The sequence below is a fragment of the Triplophysa dalaica genome, chromosome 15, assembly GCF_015846415.1.
Source record: "Triplophysa dalaica isolate WHDGS20190420 chromosome 15, ASM1584641v1, whole genome shotgun sequence".
Taxonomy (NCBI): Eukaryota; Metazoa; Chordata; class Actinopteri; order Cypriniformes; family Nemacheilidae; genus Triplophysa; species Triplophysa dalaica.
This window is the reverse complement of record NC_079556.1, coordinates 145,624-167,918: the sequence shown is the minus strand read 5'-3', so window position 1 is coordinate 167,918 and position 22,295 is coordinate 145,624. Positions and strand designations below refer to the sequence as shown.

The 22,295-nt window shown below is 41.2% G+C and overlaps 3 protein-coding genes across 4 annotated transcripts; 2 read left to right on the top strand and 1 right to left on the bottom strand.

The window, feature by feature from the left end:
* Positions 1 to 591: 591 nt before the first annotated feature.
* fam98b (family with sequence similarity 98 member B) lies at positions 592 to 4,203 on the top strand. The gene is made up of 8 exons (XM_056768084.1): positions 592 to 726; positions 1,244 to 1,392; positions 1,483 to 1,611; positions 1,714 to 1,889; positions 2,560 to 2,640; positions 3,097 to 3,213; positions 3,531 to 3,698; positions 3,780 to 4,203. The coding sequence occupies exons 1-8, from the start codon at positions 689 to 691 to the stop codon at positions 3,999 to 4,001; spliced, it is 1,080 nt and encodes a 359-aa protein (XP_056624062.1). The 5' UTR covers positions 592 to 688; the 3' UTR covers positions 4,002 to 4,203.
* Positions 4,204 to 7,674: 3,471 nt separating this feature from the next.
* On the bottom strand, positions 7,675 to 14,837 carry LOC130436486 (gamma-aminobutyric acid receptor subunit rho-1). 2 transcript variants are annotated; one of them, XM_056767149.1, is made up of 10 exons: positions 14,273 to 14,837; positions 13,550 to 13,597; positions 13,347 to 13,453; positions 12,370 to 12,437; positions 11,955 to 12,178; positions 11,805 to 11,887; positions 11,568 to 11,708; positions 10,346 to 10,498; positions 8,775 to 8,971; positions 7,675 to 8,696 (listed from the first exon to the last, which is right to left on the bottom strand). In XM_056767149.1, exons 1-10 carry the CDS (start codon positions 14,434 to 14,436, stop codon positions 8,400 to 8,402), a joined length of 1,482 nt encoding a protein of 493 aa, XP_056623127.1. In that variant the 5' UTR covers positions 14,437 to 14,837; the 3' UTR covers positions 7,675 to 8,399. The 2 variants fall into 2 exon arrangements, with proteins under 2 accessions (XP_056623127.1, XP_056623128.1); XM_056767150.1 differs by having other exon boundaries at positions 10,346 to 10,433.
* Positions 14,838 to 15,073: 236 nt separating this feature from the next.
* On the top strand, positions 15,074 to 21,209 carry atxn3 (ataxin 3). The gene is made up of 11 exons (XM_056767154.1): positions 15,074 to 15,161; positions 15,680 to 15,844; positions 15,937 to 15,981; positions 16,228 to 16,313; positions 16,389 to 16,455; positions 16,542 to 16,629; positions 16,704 to 16,824; positions 16,971 to 17,134; positions 17,501 to 17,609; positions 19,723 to 19,760; positions 20,476 to 21,209. The coding sequence occupies exons 1-11, from the start codon at positions 15,138 to 15,140 to the stop codon at positions 20,511 to 20,513; spliced, it is 945 nt and encodes a 314-aa protein (XP_056623132.1). The 5' UTR covers positions 15,074 to 15,137; the 3' UTR covers positions 20,514 to 21,209.
* The last annotated feature ends 1,086 nt before the right edge of the window (positions 21,210 to 22,295 follow it).

Genomic DNA, 22,295 nt, shown 5'->3' with positions numbered 1-22,295 from the left:
AGAGAAATTATGAATTAAAGGGGGAAAAATTTATAATGAAAAAAAATATTAATCAAAAAAAATATTATTTAAAAAAGGTTGAGATGTACCACCCGTGGGACACCGATTAGGATGTAAATATCAGTCATGAGAAACATTAATGTGACGTACTAGTGGAGCAGCGGATCACAAAACTTATGATACGTGTCACATTATGGATTTTGGGTCGAGGATCAGATGATGTAAATACTCACCATAGTTTTATTATTATGATATGAACAGTTTAGAGATTTTTATAAAAATGTAGTTGTGAAAATTCCCTGAAGATATCCACAGATTATTTAAAGGTATGGTGCAACGGTGTTTCATGCAATCTGACTTATACCCTAACTTGAGCATGTTGTGCCACGTATTTTTATCACAAACATGTTTCATCACTTCGCCGGATTATATTGAGATAATGTTAAACTCTATTGAAGTATGAAAATAAAATAAAGTGATCTATTTAAGAATATTTAAGCGGAGCCTGTATGAATAATATGCTGAGTTTCATGAGGGTGTTTGACGGAACCCAGTTTGGTTCAATCTCGTTTCTTTCCGGTCTTGTTTGAGTGACGCACTGCAGCTGCAGATGCTCGTGCGCGTGTTTGTGTACATGAATGGATTCCTCTCAGATCTGTAAATAAATAAATAATAATGTTGATTTAATATGGAAAGCGATATACTCGATGTTTTGGATCAGGTCGGGTGAGTTTATTCTTCATTTGCTTGATGTGAAACTCAGCAGCACAACATAAAGATTAAAGCAGTAATGTACGAGGACGATATAATGATGTTTATGATGATGTATAATTTATGTTTATGCACAGACAGTTCATACACATCACACACACACACACACACACACACACACACACACACACACAATAACACGATAACACTGACTGAAACCCTTTTCACATGCAAAGGAAGAGATTAACATCACTGAGAGACAACAATATATGACATCACTGGATGTATTAATGTAATGCACCATCAAAGTCTGTCATTTAAAACACCGGTTTCATTTTAAGACTTCTGTCACTACTGCCCCGTTAAAATACAATTCTACATGTATACTCTCATGATCATGATCTGTCAAAATGCACACTTTTGTGGGGCTACTTCTAAAATCTATTTCTAAACGATCAGTCGTTGATGATCTTATGACAGGACAGGTAAACGTCTAATTCATGTGTGATATGTATGCTTTTGTTATTGTCAGGTATGAAGGGCCGCTGTCAGATGAAGAGTCTCTGTTGACTTCGTGTGGGCGGGGCTTCAGCTCACCTGAATATGTCAGTCTACTGACACACCTGTTAACCAGACTGACCCACGTCACGGACACACCTGCAGGAGAGTCACTGTTCTCAGGTACACCACCAGACACAAACACACACGTACACGCACTGATTCATCACAACACCACAAACACATCAACAGAGGCCTCATGTTTGTGTGCAGATGATCCTGACCGATGGAGGCTGGACCTCAGCAGATTGCTGACAGACTTCTGCTGCCCGTATAAAGACGTCACCTCTGGGTTAGCAAACGTAGACGTGAAGGACACAAGAGACCATCTGAAGATCCTCTGTAAGTCTGGGTTGGTGTTTATTTCTATAGGATGATGGAGTGGACAGTGATGTGTGTTACAGCAGATGATGTTCAGTGTTGTGTTCATCTTTTATCACTTAGTGTTTCTGGCGTCAGAGCTTCAAGCTGCTGAGATGTTGTCCAGTAAAGCAGCGCCTGACACAGATGTGCAGTTGGACACGTCTCTCCAGGATCTCCGAGCAATATGTAAAACTCTGAATCTACCTGATCCCATCAGACAAGAGAGCAGAGATGTGCTCACTGCCGTAGAGAAACAGGTGCTCCGACACAACACAGATCTTCACTCGTTCAAAAGATGATTAATAACACAATACTGCAGCTGACTGACAAACACTGAAGCATTATTCATAATAATCTAAACGTCTCGTATCTGATTCGTTCCAGTTTTGTTTTCTTTACAGGTTTATAAAACTGATCTGCAGCATCATGAAAATGTTTCATTTAATCGACTAGACATTTATTAAAGCAGCACTGTAGAAGGTTTGCTCAGGGGTGGCCTCATGTGGTTGATAAGTGTAATTGTCTGTAACTGGTGTAGTAAATAATGTGTCTGTGTAAGCTTCACTCTGGGCAGCACGACACACATGAATTTGTTGACTAAGCTGAATGCAGAACGTGGTTTGGACACCATGTGGCACTCTTCAGCAGACAGGGGATGGATATAGCTGTGTGTACAGACCCCAACACACAACTTACAGACGTGCTTTGAGACTGCTTGTTTAGCAGCAACAGTATAATTCCTCCGGTTAAGAGTTGTTATGTCACTGAAATCATTTTATAAACATTATTTTAAAGTGGAAAAACTACCAAGTGTTGCTTTAATAAGTGAATTAAGTCCCTACATACTTTATATGTATGTTTACCTTACACAATTGTTGAGTTCTCATGTAGGAAATGTTGAAATGATAGTTGTGTTTTTCGTCTCAGGTGTGTGTTTTACTCAAACATCTTCCAGAAACACACATCAGACATCCAGCATTCAAGGGTTCACTCGATGCTGACGAATGGGTGAGATCTCAGTCTTTTCCTTTAAGACCTCAAAGCAAAAATCACTTTTTCATCATGTTCTCACCCTCATGTCATCAGCTGAGGTTAATATAATAATAATGATATGACATCTCTGTAGGTTTCTACGATGTGAACCCATCGTCCTGATGTCATATTTTCTGTGTTTGTTGTTCATACGTGTGCGTCTACTGTTATGTTTCAGAAGACTTGTTATTCAGGAGTTCTATGGATTACTATTATGATGTTTTTGCTTTTATCCTCAACGTTTTGAGTCCTATTCACTTGCATTATAAAGAACCTACAGAGATGGTGTGTGTTATAAAAACCTTCACTTGTTTTCAGATGAATAAAGTGTGTCATACACATCTTGATAACATGAGGGCGAGTCAATTCTCACAGGAACAAAACATGACAGACAGTGACTGTGGATTATTGAAGGTGTGTTTCTGTCATCAGAGTAAACTGGAGGAGATCAACAGCGTTCTGTCAGCGCAGTATGAGTGTAGACGGCGTCTGCTCATCAAACGTCTGGATGTCACCGTACAGTCCTTCAGCTGGTCTGATCGAGCCAAGGCACGTCAACATCCTCACCAACATACACTTCCTCAGAGTCACCACCACTGTAACCATAAAGTCAAGCTCACAGAAACTGAGTTCTTCAATTATACTTTACATTTCACTGCAAACATGAACCCATCGCATCATTCCTCATGAACGCATCACGTTTGTGCCCATGTTGATTTGTATTGTCAGCGTAAAGCAGTGTTGAGCTGATGTTATGCAGCATCAGAAACACTGATCTTTGATTCGTTCACCAGCAGACCCGTCTTTCCGACACAAAATGCAATTGAGGCAACATTGTTTTTGTGTGCTGATGTGTTGTCATCCAGGTGAGAACTGACAGAATGGCCGGGGCGTATCAGTCAAAGAGATATTCATTATCATTCAAGTCTTCCGTCAGTCTGGCTCATGTGCTTGCTGCCCGAGACGACATCTGCAACGTGGTGAAAACCAGCAGTGGCTCCTGCCGAGAGAAGACCACCTGCACTGTTAACAAAGTAGGTGACGTCTATTGTGCCCACACTACATGAGCGGTGATTACGTCACGTGTTTGTAAGTGCTGATAACTGAACCCTCAGATTCTGATGGGAGCCGTTCCTGACCGCGGTGGACGGCCGTCTGAGATTCAAGCCCCTCTGCCGGAGATGCCCGTTTGGCAGAAGAGAACCGATGGAGGGGGCCGAGGGGCGGCTGGACGTTACGGAGGGGGCGGGTATGGAAGAGGGGGAGGGGCCTACGACAGGTGGGGGGGTGGATCTAGAGGTGGATGGAGACAGGGTAACTGGAGGACAGGACGATGATGTCATCACTGTCTGTTTCTCTTTGATATCACATTGTTGTCGTGAATGTTTATTTGAGCGCTTTCTGTATCGGCGCACAAACTGAGACTTCTACCGTCGTGACATCTGGCAGATTTGAGGGATATTTGATGCGTGTCTGATCAATCGGTCCAGCTTAGGAACACCGTTCATTTCTGATGAATAAAGTCTGTTTTAAACATGTCATCTTGTCAAATACTCTTCATTGCCTCCAGGATAAAACACAACAAATGTAAATCATTGAATGATGCAAACTCAAGCCCATGAAAACAAGCATAAGTGTCAATGTTGCACACGTGTTCTTGTGATGCATCATGGGATTGAATGAATGCACTTGATAAAATAACAGATTGATTCCTCAAAACGACTTACATTTCAGCAAGATGTAGAATCAACTGGGTTTGAATTGATATAAAGATCATTTATTGTGAACACCATCTGTTCTTATCGGTTCATCTTTCACATTCATTTTACTCATTTCACTCTGAATATTTGATGTTTAAGGTCGGGCCACACCAAAGGATTCTTTAAATCTTATAAAAGTTTTAAACTGAAAGACCACAAACACGAGGAGGAAAAATGTATGTAATCGTTTTGGTTGCGTTGCGATATGATGAAGACAAGCACACCACACAAACAGATTTTCAAACAAAGTCCCGACAGGGAAGAAAGCTACAGGTCACCTACAGGTGAGACCCGGTCCTGTTCCATCTATTGTTCTTAGCACACTCGGACAGGACCCATGTGTTTGGAATGCTTTTGACTGTAAATTTACAGGAAAACAAAGAAAATGGTTTGGTTGAAGTCATGATAACGATTGTCCTGCGTCATCAGTAAACATATGACAGTTAGTTGAGAATGAAGCTAAGAGGTCTAGACAATGTGACCTCATAACACCAGTTTTATCCTCTGACTGCCCATGAAATACCGTATAGACCATAAAGTTCTTCTCATCACTTCTAAAGCATTTAACGCTCATCTAACAGAGCTTCTGTCACACTACAACCCATCACGCTCTCTACCATCACTCAACTTTAGACTTCTGAGAACACCTAGAATAACTCAATCCACCAAAGAGGTTGAGCTTTCTTGTTTGTGACTAAACTCTGGAATATCCTTCCTGATACTTCCTGATCTGAGGGTCAGACACACTCTCCCAGTTTAAATCTAGATTAAAAACACATCTTTTCAGCCAAGCTTACATATGATGCATACAGTACCAGTATTATCTATTTTTTGGAAGTAAATGAAGAGCAGCTATGCTAATTGTTCTCTCTCTGATCACCTGGTGTCATCCTCCTGTGAGATCCTGTGGACCTAACTGATCATCAGGAGACCAGTCCAGAGGAAACTACACACTACAGCAGCACAAGCTGATTGTCACGTGTCATCCTCCTGTGAGAACCCATGGACTTCATGCGTCATCCTCCTGTGAGATCCCATGGACTTCATGCGTCATCCTCCTGTGAGAACCCATGGACTTCATGCGTCATCCTCCTGTGAGAACCCATGGACTTCATGCGTCATCCTCCTGTGAGATCCCATGGACTTCATGCGTCATCCTCCTGTGAGAACCCATGGACTTCACGTGTCATTCTCCTGTGAGAACCCATTGACTTCACGCGTCATTCTCATGTGAGAACCCATGGACTTCAGGCGTCATCCTCCTGTGAGAACCCATGGACTTCACGTGTCATCCTCCTGTGAGATCCCATGGACTTCATGCGTCATCCTCCTGTGAGATCCCATGGACTTCATGTGTCATCTTGCTGTGAGAACCCATGGACTTCATGCGTCATCCTCCTGTGAGAACCCATGGACTTCATGCGTCATCCTCCTGTGAAAACCCATGGACTTCACGTGTCATCGTCCTGTGAGAACCCATGGACTTCACGTGTCATCCTCCTGTGAGAACCCATGGACTTCATGCGTCATGCTCCTGTGAGAACCCATGGACTTCATGCGTCATCCTCCTGTGAGATCCCATGGACTTCATGCGTCATCCTCCTGTGAGAACCCATGGACTTCACGTGTCATTCTCCTGTGAGAACCCGTTGACTTCACGCGTCATTCTCCTGTGAGAACCCATGGACTTCAGGCGTCATCCTCCTGTGAGAACCCATGGACTTCATGCGTCATCCTCCTGTGAGATCCCATGGACCTCATGTGTCATCTTGCTGTGAGAACCCATGGACTTCACGTGTCATCCTCCTGTGAGAACCCATGGACTTCACGTGTCATTCTCCTGTGAGAACCCATGGACTTCACGTGTCATCCTGCTGTGAGAACCCATGGACTTCACGTGTCATCCTCCTGTGAGAACCCATGGACTTCATGTGTCATCGTCCTGAGAGAGCCCATGGACTTCACGTGTCATCCTCCTGTGAGAACCCATGGACTTCATGTGTCATCTTGCTGTGAGAACCCATGGACTTCACGTGTCATCCTCCTGTGAGAACCCATGGACTTCAAGTGTCATTCTCCTGTGAGAACCCATGGACTTCATGCGTCATCCTCCTGTGAGAACACATGGACTTCACACGTCATTCTCCTGTGAGAACCCATGGACTTCATGCGTCATCCTCCTGTGAAAACCCATGGACTTCACGTGTCATCGTCCTGTGAGAACCCAAGGACTTCACGTGTCATCCTCCTGTGAGAACCCATGGACTTCATGCGTCATCCTCCTGTGAAAACCCATGGACTTCACGTGTCATCGTCCTGTGAGAACCCATGGACTTCATGCGTCATGCTCCTGTGAGAACCCATGGACTTCACGTGTCATCGTCCAGTGAGAACCCATGGACTTCACGCGTCATTCTCCTGTGAGAACCCGTGGACTTCATGCGTCATCCTCCTGTGAGAACCCATGGACTTCACGTGTCATCGTCCTGTGAGAACCCATGGACTTCACGTGTCATCCTCCTGTGAGAACCCATGGACTTCACGTGTCATCCTCCTGTGAGAACCCATGGACTTCACGTGTCATCCTCCTGTGAGAACCCATTGACTTCATGCGGCATTCTCCTGTGAGAACCCATGGACTTCATGTGTCATCCTGCTGTGAGGTCCTGTGGATTTAACTGACCATCAGCTCCAGCCCAGGTCATCTCTGTCAACCACCAAGAGCAAAGTAAAATTTGAATCCCAATACTAACTTAAGTAGATTTTTTGTCTTTCTTCCTGTAAAGCTGCTTTGAAACAATGAAACATTGTGAACAACACTGTATTAATAAAACTGATTTGAATGAATTGAACATCAATAGAGTTCTTAAGCGTTTGTCCTCAGGGTTTTTTAGGATTGCCGCTTTCAAATATATTCATGAACATAACATGTTGACAATTTGTGATCCGGGGCGGCTCTGATGTTCTTCCAATCAGGTTCAATCACTCTAAACACACATCACACCACATGAAATCTGATAAGAACATCTTTAGAGCCATTCAAATAATCAGGACTATGCCTTTGATTGTCGGAAGGGGAGAAATTGCCTCAACTTTGTCAGGATTATATATCCTGTGGTGAGGCCACGCCATTAGATATTAGAAATAACAAGCCAAACGGTTAAAACATTTTTTAATACTGTTTAACAATATCACAGTGTTATTAAAAGAAAAAAATCTATATTAAGAACGTGATGAAAGTTGAAAAAAGTGCTAAAAGCAGCCCAAGACGGTTTGAGCTGGTTTTACAGCCTAGTTTTAGTTGATTAATCTGGTGAAACAGGCTGGTTTAAGAGAGGTCTATGTGAGGGTTAGGCTGGAAGACCAGCTTGACCATCTTTATCTAGCCACTTCCATCTTAAACTAGCTAAGACCGGCCAACCAGCTTGATGTGACCAACTAAACCCAGGCTGCGAGACCAGTTCAGATCAGACAACCGGATTTAGCGTTTTTTTTCAGTAGAGAACCCTTGTCTTTGAAAGTCCTTTGTATTCACAGACATGGAGCGGCGGTCCCATTGACGTGTCATTGTGGAAATTACAAACCATCCTCAGAATCAGAGTCACACACGTTTAATTCTGTTTGTTTACCCACTGCTAAATAGAACATAATCCCAAAAATAAACTATGCCATTATACCTAATCACTGCATTTCCCCCTAAATCCACATTACAAACATACTGAACATATTCAAAAACCATAATTGATATAATAGAATATCCACCACCCTGGAAACATTCCAGGGATCTGACAAACGTGGATGTTGAGATGACATGTCCAGATGAAGAAGCATGAGCAGACATACAGTATGAACATGACCTATCGCTGTAAACATCTGTGACACAATCCATATAGTTGAAGATAAAGGCGGAGAGACGCGCTGAACTTTCTCTCATAGTTGTGAGGTTTTACACGTGCCGACGTTTCAGAGTCAAAGTTAAGAATAGATGGACCAGTAGATGATGTTGAAGAGTGTGTAAGCTCCAGGAAAGATCACTCGGGAGTATTTGTCTATGGCGTGAGTATCGATCCAGATGTTGACGTATCCTCGCGTGCTCTTGACTCCACCCGTCCTCTGTCCCTTCGCCAGCGTCAGCTGAGCCATGATGCGCTCCTGACGGCCTCCGTTCTCCGGCATCCCGTAACTTCCCGTGGTGTTGGGATCTACGTCGCTGTAGCAGGCGGTCATCATCATATCTTCCTCTGGGTTTGCTATCCCACACGTGCAAGGCAGCTGCAAGGAACACACACAACATGTGTTAGAGGAAGTGAAGAACCACATGTGTCTCAAGCCAACTGACTGTGACCTCACTTGATTTCTCAGCTTTCTCTCTCGGCGCTCCTGAACGGTGGTGAGATAATTCACGGCGGCGTACTCGATGACCGACAGGAAGACGAAGACAAAGCTCACCCACAGATAGATGTCCACAGCTTTGATGTAAGAGACTCTGGGCATGGAGGCGTTCACTCCCGTGATGATGGTGGACATGGTGAGAACCGTTGTGATACCTGCGTGTGTCACAGAGAACGCTCTTTTACCTCATAACCTACCATTAGAAACTTATTAATGACATTCACTTTTGTGTTTGCTCAGGAGAAAAATGTCATAAGAGTTTGAGTTTGTCAAACTGAGCTCAGATTTTGTCAAGCCTGCGATCAAAACTCGATGATTCAAGATCTCAAGATCAACTCAAACATTGACTGAAATCCACATCCACATAATGTGTTTCAACAAAGATTCATTCAGCATGAGAGTTCAATGTCTATACAAACACAAAAACATCTTTCTCAGGTAAAGCTGCGACCGCTGATGTGTCCCTTATGAAAATTGACTACACTTAAAACCAAAAAACATGGTAACTGTAGGAAAACAATGGTTATCACACAATAAACATGGTTTTGAAATCAATGTTTTTTGTAAAAACCATAGTAAGCAACAGTACAACTGTAGTAAAACAATTGTTTTGCCCTAAGTCATCAATGCACCAAAAAACCATGGTTAATACACTTGTAAAAAAAACATTGTTAATTTTTGTAAGGGTGTGATCAAAGAAAAATCCTCTATCTACTGTATATATTGTTGGATGAGGTATTCAATTACAAAATCTAAATGTCATTTGAGTTGATCATATTCTTTCAAAATAGAGGGTTTGCACCTGCGTCAAGGTTTGGTCAGTTACCCGGATGGGCGGCCATATTGGAGATACTAAGATCTAAACAACAGCATGGATTGCACGGTAAATGTACTACATAAGACTAATTTATGATGTCTAAACCACAGAAAAAACACGTGGAAGCTGCTAAAACATATAGAGCAGGACTTGGTTAGCAGGAAAGGGTGCGATATTTTGACAAACTAAAGTTAACAGGTGGTTAATGGGTGGTGCCTACGGGTAGTATTCCAGATTTTTTCCCGGTCTGACCGATGAGACATTAATTGAGCATTTTCAGCAGCATTAATCATGGAAACTTGTGAGCTCCGTTGGGTTCTGTGGCATTGTTAACGTTCAGTGCCGCCAGTTTGGCAAACTTGACGCATCGTGAAAACCCTCTATTTGAATAGATCCACATTTTAAAAAGGTTTGGTGTTTTTTTGCCTGTTGTTGGATCAAATATTGCCTTTTTCTACATTCATGTAACGGTTGGTTCAGTGCTTTTTGACATTTTCCACACTGTCTTTTTTTTACGTTCACACACACACAACTAACCAACTTGGTGCGTAATGTTTCCATGGACCTTAATGTGTATTTGACTAGATCACACTCATCCATCCTAAACTCCGAGCCCTCACATCATTTAGTCTCACTCAAATGCTACGCAATCTTTTCTCGTTGGATGGCAGAGAGCGCTTTGAGACGAGAAGAGATTTTATGCAGGTGTTACCCAGAGGAACTCGTGCAGGTACGGCCCTGCGGTCGATCCAGAAAGACACCCAGGACAACATGACCATGAGCGTGGCTGGAAAATAGGTCTGCAGCAGAAAGAAGAAGATGTGTCGACGGAGAGTGAAGTGAATGTACAGTCGATTATACCAGCCTGCACAGAACACACACACGCGTGACATCATCAATCACATGTGTTCTCCATCATCAGAAACATCAGAAAATGAAAACAAGCTCACAGGACAGAAGACCAGAAGTCCATTCTACACGAAACACCATTCATATGAATTCATCTCATTTCTGCTTCAGGATGACATTATCCTTTGGACCAATCAAATCCTACAGATTAATTTAGTCTCATAGTTTCAGTCTATTTCTGTTTCATTCCCGCTCAAGGCTCAGGATCAGTGTTTACACGGCTGAATGTTTGCCATCAGAACTTGAGGTTGTGGTTGAATTGAAATCTATCATTATGTGCTGCGTTCTGATTGGCTGGTGAACGTGTGTTACTTTATCTGTGCTAGTGTTGAGTGTGTGTGTGACTAGTTACTGAGTAATTTCTTATTGCAATTTAATTACTTTTCCCTTGAAAGTAAAGTAAGGGATTACTCAAAATGTGTCTGTAATTGAATTACAGTTACTTCTCATGTAATTAAACTAAAGACTGTGTGTAATATATGTGTCTGCAATAGTGGAATTGACATCAAGATTACATTTTACTTTTAAATTTAGTCATTTAGCAGACGCTTTTATTCAAAGCGACTTACAGGTGGGGTAAGCAATGGAAGCAATTGGGTCAGCATGAGGACAAAAAAAGCATAAGAGCAATAAGAATGGTCTCATATAACCCTAACACAGAATAAAGAGATAAGTTCGTGTTTTTATAAAGAGTAGAGAAGAAATAGAAGTCTGCCTCTAGTGAAGATTCAAAGTCTAACTTTAAAATGCATTCTTTATTGTATAGTTCTCACATTTGTAATACTTTGGTCAGTAAATAATAATACTTTATGAAGTTTTATATTATTTACTTGAATGAATTTAAAGAGCTGTTTCATGTCTATAAATCACTGAACTCATTGATGTAGGATATAGAAAGTCATTAGTAATAAGTAACTAAACACTTGTGCAGAGAGTCATTTGTACAGTAATCAAATTAAATTATTGAATATGTCATTATTAACTAGTAATTAAGTTGTTTTTTAGAGGAACTGCCCAACACTGACCTGTGCTGCTGTAGAAGGCCAGTTTAGTCGTGGTGTGAAACTTCAGGATGCGGAACTGAGAGAGAGATATCCGCTCATCGGTGTTCAAAGACTCGTTGCCTTTCTTCCAGTAGAGCATCAGATCATCATCTGTGTACGCATCTAAACAACAACAACAACAACAACACATGTGCTGCGTGTTACACGACAGAAGAGAAGACACGCGTGTACATGTCTGTGTTCATGCGCTGTACGTACAGCTCTCGATCTCTAAAGAACACGTCTGTGTGTCCAGAGGAAAGCGACTCAGGTCCATGTTACACATGGCGGTGACGGTGACTCTAGAACACATACACACATGTGCCGTCAGTCTCACGCGCGTGTGTGTGTGAGTGTTTGTTATGTTACCTCAGACTGTACAGGACGTTTCCGTCGGGATAGACTCGTAACATCACGTTGTCTGTGGTGGTGTCGTGAATGAAGGAGCGTTTGGAATGAACGAAGAACATGTCGGGCACCCAGATCTTCTTCACCAGACGGCTGTCAAACGTCATGCTCTGATTGTTGGTGCTGGGGAAGGACAAGCGCTCATCTTTCCAGTAATGCCTCAGATACAGCGTCATGGTAAAGTCCTGACAGAGACATCGAGGGTTAATAGCCTCCTGATAAAACACGTCTTATGCTTCCACTGACTGTGTGTTTGCATCTATCTTCAATACTGTAGTGTTCACGTCAACTTCATCTTCTGACATCCACACGCCAGCCGCTCACGTGTTACACGCTTCAGAAGAACCTGATGGAGAGATTCATAAAGTCAACTCACCATATCCACCTCAGAGATGGTGTCAAGACTTTCCACCTGAACATCCACACCCACAGGTATCGGAGGTCCTGCAAAAGTTCATAAAACACTGAAATGATGAGTGGGAAGGACTTTCTTTCTTTCTTTTGTGTTCATTTGTCTTTTCGCTGTGATGAAGCCCTCAGGCGGTGGGTTTTTTCTGTGAACGGACCGGATTTAAAAACCCTTTTCAAATCTCTGGCCTATTTAACTCTGATTCGCTGTGAGAAACAAGTGGGTCACAGGTGACAGCCAATCACAGAGCTGCAGTCTGCAACAACACTTTATGAGAATAAAAACATCGATGACATCTCTCAGGAATTCAGAAAGGTTTTACACCTCAAAACAGATCCTACGAAAACAAACCCCTAAACATCACTAACACACACCACCAATCATCATGAGATAATGTGTGTGAACGTCTCTGAATGCTTGATTCTGATTGGTCAGTGATTGGCTGCTCAACTGAATCTCTTCTTCAGCAGCAACATCTTCTATTTATACATATAGAATCTTTAAAGGACCAGTGTGGACCAGGACATCACTGTGTTTTCAGAGGTGTATTGAGGTGTGTTTATACAGTAGTTTTCAGGTCATCTGTTGACTGTATTCTAGAGTTAGGGTTGACAATCTTTCTTTACAACAATTATATTTTACATTTTGTCATTTAGCAGACGCTTCTATCCAAAGCACCTTACAATTGAGGCGAACAACATCTAAACACACCCATTAGTCCGCTCACTAGATCTTCAATTCTTTTATTGAGGGCAAAAGACTTCACAATTCTCCCGAAATATATCAACTTTGACCCATACAATAAACAAGCTATCAGTCAAATGAATCTCTCATTGTGTTTTGATTTCTTTTATGTCAGGATATTTATTTAGTGTTTCCTCACAGCCCGTCATCCAATAAGAACAGAGAAACCAATACAGCGTGTTTAAACATCGTGTTCTCACCTCCAAACGCCGGTCTCATGGTGAAGTCGTGGTCATCGATTCTCAACAGCTGCTCTGATTTAGTGATGGGAGATTTGGTCATGTCTGGACTTCTTCTGAAAATCGGGCTGAAACGTTGATAAAAACAAAACTTCTGAAATCTACAGACACTGCACCTGACAGCAAACAGTATTCTAGTGACTGAACTGAAGATGTTTATTGACCTGCCAGACTTCTGACTCTGTCCATTCACACTCGTTTCTCTCCGGAACCTGACCGATGAAAGACAAACACCTTCATGAACTCAATGGTCCTGAAAACTTTCTTACAAGAAGTTCAGATTGACTTCATGTGGTTAAAGGGACAGTTCAGCCACAAATCACACTTCTGTCCTCATTCACTCTCATGTGCTTCTAAACCTGTAGTGGAACACTTTATACTTCCCTGTACATTAACTGTCAATATATAACATTCTTTAATATATATTTGAAAATATAGAGATGAACACATTGTTAGTATATTCAAATATTACAAAAGATTGAATAGTTCATAGGAAATTGTTGCTTTGATAAATTGAAAAATATAAGGATTTGGTTCCAATATATGAAATATGTATTATTTACTGTATCATCTCATATATTGCATTATATTTTCCAGTATATTTATATATTTTTTGCTTCATAAGGGAACACAAATGTAGAAATGTCTCAATGGTGAATCCGCTCAGCAGAAATCCACCACAACAAACCACCACACAACATGAATTCAGTTCAGAGACACATATCATATCATGAACTCAAACATTTACTGTAGAAAAGTGTACTTGACAATCATTGTGTGTGATATCTACATCTGATGTGATGTTCTTCAACAGTCTTCTATAATAATAATCTTCTGTACAAATGAGTGTAGTATTATTATTATTGCTGCAGATGATGAATGTGTACCTGCTTTGCTTGTAGGTGTCCACTTTGTGTCCTGTTATATGGGCTGATCTGTGTCCTGTAGCGCTCCACACACTGACACAAACAAACACAAGTAGTGTTTCCAGCCGCATGGTGACAAACACATCGACAATCTTCAGATTCCAGACACTTTGAGACTCGAGCATGTCATCACACCTCCATCTGTGGACATTGTTCTGTTGGTAGTGAAGCTGAGAAGGACCGCAGGGATCTGCCCAGTCAACATCCACAGTTTAATCTCCACACTGGGAAAAGCAATTTTGTCTAAACCCATAAATCCCTGAACGTCAGATGGCACAGATTTCATCCTCCAGTGACGGTTGTGCTCTGACAACACACAGCACACGCTCAAAGCAATTCTCCTAATGATGCTGAGGTCAGCTGTGACACTAACACAACCTAACACAACCAAACACACATGCACACGCACAACAATACAGACACACACACACACACATACTCACTCAACCAAACACACACACAACCAAACACACAACAATACAGACACACATAAACACACACACACTCGCACACACACAACCAAACAGACACACACACACACACACACAACCAGACAGACACACACACACACACACACACACACAATAATACAGACACAAACACATACACACACACAATGTTGATGAGAGTGGTCAGAAAGACAGACAGTGTTGAATAAAATAAAAATATTAAATTAAATTAATACTTATAATAGAATATGTGTGTTTTTTGCCTTTTTTCAAGCTTGTGACTTTTAATCGTCGCTCGTGAGCAGGCAGTGACTTTTATTTTGACATGTTTTGACGTATCGTTGTTTCCGACACTTCCGTGACTCGCACTTTTAAACATGGAGTCTATTTTCCACGAAAAAGTAAGAAACGTTTTTTTATTGAATTATGTTTATTATTGTTATATGTTGTTTGTGTGACATTGTCATGTTTAAAGTATGAGTTATTCTTAAATGACTTTAGTATGTGTTTGTACTTTAATCGAGTGTGTTACAGATGTTTATTAACATTTCGGTTGTATTATTATTTTTTGACTTTAGCTGTTTTTCGATGTGAAATATGACGTGTATTTATCTGATACTTTAGACTGTAAACATCTGTAAGTGAAGTGATCGGGTGGTAATACTGAACGATCATCATATTTATGGGTCATAGCTTCAGCATGCTTTGTGTTTAAAAACATTGAAATGTGTTGTGAAACTGTGACGCTTTTCCCCTGAAACCTCTCATTAAACTTACTGTACACGCGAGAATCCTCATAAATGCTTCAATATTCTTAAAGAATATATATATATATATACACATAAGCTTCTTTCTTGTTGTGATCGATGTCTAGTGTTAGTAAAGCCGGTGTGGTGATGTGTGTGTTGTGTTTCTTCAGCAAGAGGGCTCTCTGTGTGCTCAGCACTGCCTGAATAATCTTCTTCAGGGTGAATATTTCAGTCCTGTGGAGCTCTCGGCCATCGCCCATCAGCTGGATGAAGAAGAGCGCGCGAGGATGGCGGAGGGAGGAGTTCAGAGTGAAGAATACAGGACATTCCTACAGGTACACAACACACACAAACACACACACACACACACACACACACACGTGTTATCATGCTGCTCATGATGTGTTTTGTCTGACATGATTTACAGCAGCCGTCTGGAAACATGGATGATAGCGGCTTCTTCTCTATTCAGGTGAGTCTCCCCGTCTATCATCTATAAGTGCTGCACGTGAGACACAAAACTGTGTAATAAAAGATGTTCACCTGCACATCAAACTGTGTGATAAACTGTAACATGGCGGTTTGTCAACAACATAAACACCCTTATTTGTCATGCACTTGTCCTACATCATTATCAGATGGAATTTAGTAATGAAGGTGTTTGTGTAGCGTAACAGGTGATGAGTAATGAGGGTGTGTGTTGTGTTGTGTGTTTCAGGTGATCAGTAACGCTCTGGGGGTTTGGGGGCTGGAGATCGTTCTGTTCAACAGTAGGGAATATCAGCAGTTACACATGGATCCCATGTGAGTTACTCAGAGAACATCAGTTGTGTGTCCTTCAGTGCGATGTGTGTGTCTCATGGTTGATTTGTGTTACAGAAATGAAAAGGCTTTTATATGTAACTATAAAGAACACTGGTTTACAGTACGGAAACTGGGTCAGCAGGTATGTGCTCTACAGCGTTACACCATCTGATGATGATGATGATGATGATGTGTTCTGATGTCTCCTGTGTGTGTGTCTTCACTCAGTGGTTTAATCTAAACTCACTGCTGACGGGACCAGAGCTCATATCTGACACATATCTGGCACTCTTCTTAGCACAACTACAGCAGGAAGGTAAACGCTCCTGTCATGTGAAGAAGTTTCACGTAATGACGTGTGTGTTTAAACTGAATCCTGGTTCTCTGTAGGATACTCTATATTCGTGATCCAAGGAAACCTGCCGGATTGTGAAGCCGATCAGATTTTGGGGATCATGCGAGTGGAACAGCAGCAACGCCCGAAGTTGATTGGAGAAGATGAAGCTCAGAGGTATGAGCCAATCAGCAGCACGCAGTACGGTCATGTGATCAAACTGTGAGGCTGAACTTTACTCGCAACGCTTCATGTAAAAGTCATTCTGTAGTCCTGTAATGAATGAATGAATGAATAATGATGAGGGTTGTTATCGTGTATAGGACGCCCGTGCCGCAGGTGTCAGACGGTGGCCAGAGCACTGATGATGTTGTGTTAGATGAGGATGAGGAGGAGTTGAAGAAGGCTCTGGCTCTCAGCAGACAGGACATGGAGGTTGAAGACGAAGAGGCCGATCTGCGCCGAGCGATTCAGCTCAGCATGCAGGGTATGAGACGACACATCCAATCATGATCATTAGATGGGCGGGGCTTCAGTTTCATGGGTTATTCTGTGAAGAAGATGAATGCTTGATACTAGTCTGACTGACATAAAGAGTTACTATAATATCAAAAGTGATCGATCGTAATATTTAGTATAATAATTTCTCATTATTTGATGTTTTGCAGATATATGTCAGTTACTGTACATTGTTAATCATTAATTTTCATTATGAATTATTGTATCATTGTAATTTTTAAAGGAACAGATCTCTTATCATTCTCATATCATTCCACATGTGTATGAACACAAACCCGTCATTTTATCAGAATACACAGGATTGAGCGCTTTCTTCTTTTCTCTTGTTTCTCAGGCTGCAGCGATCCCAGAATCCCCAGCGTGACGAGCTGTGTGACAGCGGGGAGCAGTGAGACGCTGACAGCCGAGGAGTTACGCAGGAGGAGACAGGCGTACTTTGACAGGTGATCTTATAACAGTATGCTTCATCAAACACACTTCACATTCATACTCGCTTCTGAAGAATATCTCTCCAGAACAACAGGGCTTGCTCTAGAAGCATTGTGATGGTCCAAACATTAAGATATGCAATGTGTCAATATTTTTTAATGCGTAGCTTGTCCGTGAAGCACATGAATCGGTTGGAAATGCTGTTCGATCTAATAGCAGTGCGAGTCGCTTATAATGTGGATTTGAAAAAGCAACATATATATATATATATATATATATATATATATACTTTATTATCATTAAAATACCTGATGAGACTTGAGTAGCAATGATTAAAAGATGTCCATGGGCATTTCCTAGATTCTAGAACGTGTTATGCTCTTCTTCTGCAGTAACCTAACCCAAATCACAATGTGCACACATTTATTCCTAATCTTCTCCCTAATAAAGTGCTGAAAATGGCTCTGTTAATGTCTCTTGTCTTGTCACATTTTAAATTGTGATTTACATCACATCAGTCACATACAGGACCCTTCACTAATGTTGGCACCCCTGGTAAATATGAGCAAGAAGGCTGTAAAAATAAATCTGCTTTTTTTCTGGTTTGATCTTTTATTTAAAAAATCTACAAAATTCCAACATTTCATTCAAGTGTGGGGAATGTCACATTGTGAAAAAAAAAATGTGTGTCTCTAATACAGCCAGCCAGCCTTCTACAGTCATGACTTCTTGTTTCACTGGAGAATAATATGAAGTAACACAAAGCCCAAACCGTCTTCCTCATACATCACAATGAATAACAGCAAAGAATATAGTTCTGATGTGCAGCAAAAGAGTGTTGAGCTACACAAAAAGTGGGGATTTAGAAAGTGGATTTTAAAGGAACTGGTTCAAACATTTCCAACCTCAGGATAATAATTCAGAAGATTTAGGACTGAAGATGTTGCAAACCAGCCTGAAAGAGAATGTGTGTCAATGATGTCTTAATGCACAGTGAGGAGAATATGTTGAGTAGCCAAAGACTTTCCAAAGATCACAGATGGAGAATTGCAGAAATGAGTTGAATTTCAATTTCAGAAAAAATACAATAAAATTAAAAGAAAACTGCCCTTTTCCACAAATCTTCTGCTCTCATGCGAAAACAAAAAGTCCACATATTCATCTGCCATACTGAACTTCAAGCAGGACTGGGTTCTGTGGCCATATGAAATGAAAAAGAGTTGATTTGGCAGCAATAACACAAGATAGGTTTGATGCAGACATGACATGACATCATGACATCATGTTTTATATCAAATACTAGCAGATAAAAAAATCAAAACCTGACTTGCTCTGCTAGAAATCCTATAATTGGTGGTGGTTAGATCTTCCCTCAGCACACTTGTTCAAAATAAACATCAAAATCAACAAAAGATGTGTCACTGCACACAAAATCAAGATCCAGTCGTAGGCATCCCAGTTCCCTGACCTGAACACTATAGAACATGAGGGGGATGAACTGCAGAAGAGGAGCAACAACATTTGGAGGATCTGAAAAGATTCTGTACGCAGGAATGGACTCTGATGACTCTCAATGTGTTCTCAAACCTCATCACACTCAGAGCTGTTTTTCTTATCAATTAATGTGTTAAATAGAAGGGTGCCAATAATTGTGGCCAACATGTCTGGAACATGTCTAACCCCACCCACGCCACCTACGGTACCGGGGTGTGTAACATCAGGGTTTTCAGTACTTCGGTGGATTAGATTAAAAAAAAGCTGATTTTCTAAACCTGTATTTTAAAGAAATTATGCAACATTAGCTAATATTGAGGAGACATCAATATTGATCCTTAAAAAATATATAAATCCATCGTGTTTATTCATCCTTTTTGCGTGATGTCACTGAAGCCATACGTGTTGTGATTGAATTGCACGTTAAGACAGCGTCAGTCTGCAAGTAGTGTAGAGATGCTGAGATAAAACTACCTGAGATAAAGTTTGAACTTCTGAGATCTCAGTGACTCCTTGCTGCTCCTTCTTTATTATTGAGAGGAGTTGACGAATTTCCTCCAAAAAGTTGTTTACCACTTGTCTTCCCTCTGTGATTATCAGCACTATTCATGTCAATGTGTTATGTTCACACAGGCATTCTCAACAACACACTCATGACAGTACACCTGCAGGTGAGAGATATCACACACACACACTTTTAATAGACATATTCTTTCATTCAGGTGAATTTCACACCTTATTTGTATATTTGTATTATGGAAGATCTGACACATGAAGTCAGTTTAGGGATTCAGTCTGTTAACACAATATGAAATTTATCTCATAAGTCTAAAGTTTGTACACATCTAGTCATCTACTTTACAATCAGATTCATCCAAACTCTCCTCGTCTCACATGTTATATGTATGATTCATGTTACTGTTCTCTATAACACTGATGACTGTATGATCCTGAGATCTGAGTCTTTATTCTGTTTTTGTCTTTGTGTCTCGTGTGTTTTTATCACCTGTCAAAGCTCACGATCATAGACCTCAATCAGTTTCATGTGTGAGTGCACATGTTTTTATATGTTAGTGGGGACCTTAACCTGAATGCACACTAACTCATGGGGACTCGTGTCACTGTGTGGACCAAAATTTTGGTCCTCATGGGCAAAAAGTGTAAAAATTGTACAGAACAATATTTTTTAGAAATCTAAAAATGCAAAAAGTATTCTAGGATCTTAAGGGTTTAGGAGTTTTGTTAGGGGATAAAATATACAGTTTGTACAGTATACAACTCATTACACCTATGGACTGTCCCCACGGATATAATAAAACATACATGAGTTTGTGTGTGTTTGTGTCCTCCGTCATGCAGTAAGGTAAATGTGTGTGTTATGTTCAGGTGGTGTGGAGGAGAGTGCAGGTAAAGCCAGCGAGTGACATTGGGCTCTGATGGTGACAGTCTTCATATGAGGAGAATCAGAAGGAGTCCAGGATGATGTTCAATCACATTCATCTGGAGACAAACATTAGTGTGATGGTGAGGAGGTGAGCGAGCGCGGTACATTCCTCTTCCTCAGACACATCTCTTACGGGCTTCAGTCTGTTTCTCTCTCTCCTTCACGAGACGCTGCAGATGAGCGCACGGGACCATCAGGATTCTTCATTGTTCCTCTGTGGATTCATCCGTCGCTCTGGTGATCTTTATCTGATGTCATGGATGTGTGTGTGTTTCCTTATGCGCTCTCCACGTGCGTCCAGATGAACACTGGCCATGTTTTTAAAGACCACAGGACAAACTCTGTACAGTTTTAACTGCTCTTATTCACTACGTGATCTTTTGTGATTAAGGGAACTGAATGCCTGGCATATAACTGCACTCCAAACACAATATATGACAATTATGACATAGATGTAAAGCACGTCCGGTGCACATTCACACATGAAATCTTTAAAGAGTGTGTGTGTGCGCGTGTGTGTTAAACATTCTTTTGTGATTTGTCATGAATTTTAAGGATGGAGCTGGAGTTTTACTCTTATTTTCCTTCAGCAATATTTTTAAATGATTTCATGCACCAGTTACACAGCTGTTGTTAGCATTTTTCTTTCTTAAATAAAAGTTTTTCTTTCTCTTGGAATTATGATTTATTTTCTATTACATGTTTCGCTGTTCTGTACATACGTGACTGTAATGGATGAACGTGATGTCAATGAACATTTGCATGATTGTGTGATCTAGCTGAGAATACCTGTCACAGAAACCTTGTGCGTGTGTATGTGTGTGAGAGAAAACATCTACTGTGTAAAAACATCTGCTAAACATCTTAGAAAGAGCAGCATTACATCCATTCTAAATCCTAAACATCTTACAGACCTCTAGATGTCTATATGATGTCTGACAGCAGATATCTCCGAGACATATTACAGATGAGCAAACTACAGTATGTATTGTAGATGTCTTCCGGATGTAAATGTAGACGTCAAATAGACGTAACCCAGATGTGTGTGTGCTATCAGGGGCAGAGTCTGACCCTTAAGGTCTTTGCACATACAGCCCGTAATTTTGATGACACAAGACCGCAAGCCTTTGAGAAATGTTCCACACAGCTGGAGTCTGCTGGTCAGGGACAGAATCCTGTCGAGGGACACAGAGCAGATGATGTTTGTAGCAGTTGTCATGGGGTTTTTGAGACGGCAGATGTTGGCTGAAGCTTCACACTTCTTGGGATATACGTGCTGGTGCTGAAAGCATCTGTGGAATGGGACCCTGGACACAACCATGGAAGGGTTTTGATTGAGGTCCTGGCAGAGATGGGAAGAGCTTCTGTTTTCATGTTCTTGGACCCTGAACGACATGAGACAAACATCAAAAGGAGGTTAAGAAGAGGGACCACCGGACCTGATGAGGATTCGGTTATTTTAGATGTCACAGATTTTAGCCTCCAGTGATGAAGACAACAAGATGATGAGAACTCTCCTCCAGCATCAGCTTAAAGGCAGAATGGGTGATTTAGTAAGGAGCTAACTTTAGCCTGCTAGCACTGAAATCATGATCCCGCCCAACATGCGAATCGCCGTCCAAAGCCACGCCTCCTTCAAAACACATGGACACGCACAAACCAGAAGCTCTTGTAAATTCCAGTAAAATGATTTGGTCCTAGGCCTTTCACAGATGATATATAATTATAAAAATATCATATGACCACTTTGATTGCTACAAGG

Excerpts from the sequence above, each read along its gene's own strand:
- fam98b (XM_056768084.1), top strand. The coding sequence starts at position 689 with ATGGAAAGCGATATACTCGATGTTTTGGATCAGGTCGG. Across the intron at positions 727-1,243 it reads GATGTTTTGGATCAGGTCGG|GTATGAAGGGCCGCTGTCAG; the intron begins GTGAGTTTATTC and ends TGTTATTGTCAG. Across the intron at positions 3,699-3,779 it reads CCACCTGCACTGTTAACAAA|ATTCTGATGGGAGCCGTTCC; the intron begins GTAGGTGACGTC and ends CTGAACCCTCAG.
- LOC130436486 (XM_056767149.1), bottom strand. The coding sequence starts at position 14,436 with ATGCTCGAGTCTCAAAGTGTCTGGAATCTGAAGATTGTCGATGTGTTT. Across the intron at positions 13,598-14,272 it reads GACACCTACAAGCAAAGCAG|GTTCCGGAGAGAAACGAGTG; the intron begins GTACACATTCAT and ends TTCATCGGTCAG. Across the intron at positions 8,972-10,345 it reads ACCTGCACGAGTTCCTCTGG|GTATCACAACGGTTCTCACC; the intron begins GTAACACCTGCA and ends TGACACACGCAG.
- atxn3 (XM_056767154.1), top strand. The coding sequence starts at position 15,138 with ATGGAGTCTATTTTCCACGAAAAA. Across the intron at positions 15,982-16,227 it reads GCGGCTTCTTCTCTATTCAG|GTGATCAGTAACGCTCTGGG; the intron begins GTGAGTCTCCCC and ends TGTGTGTTTCAG. Across the intron at positions 17,610-19,722 it reads AGACAGGCGTACTTTGACAG|GCATTCTCAACAACACACTC; the intron begins GTGATCTTATAA and ends ATGTTCACACAG.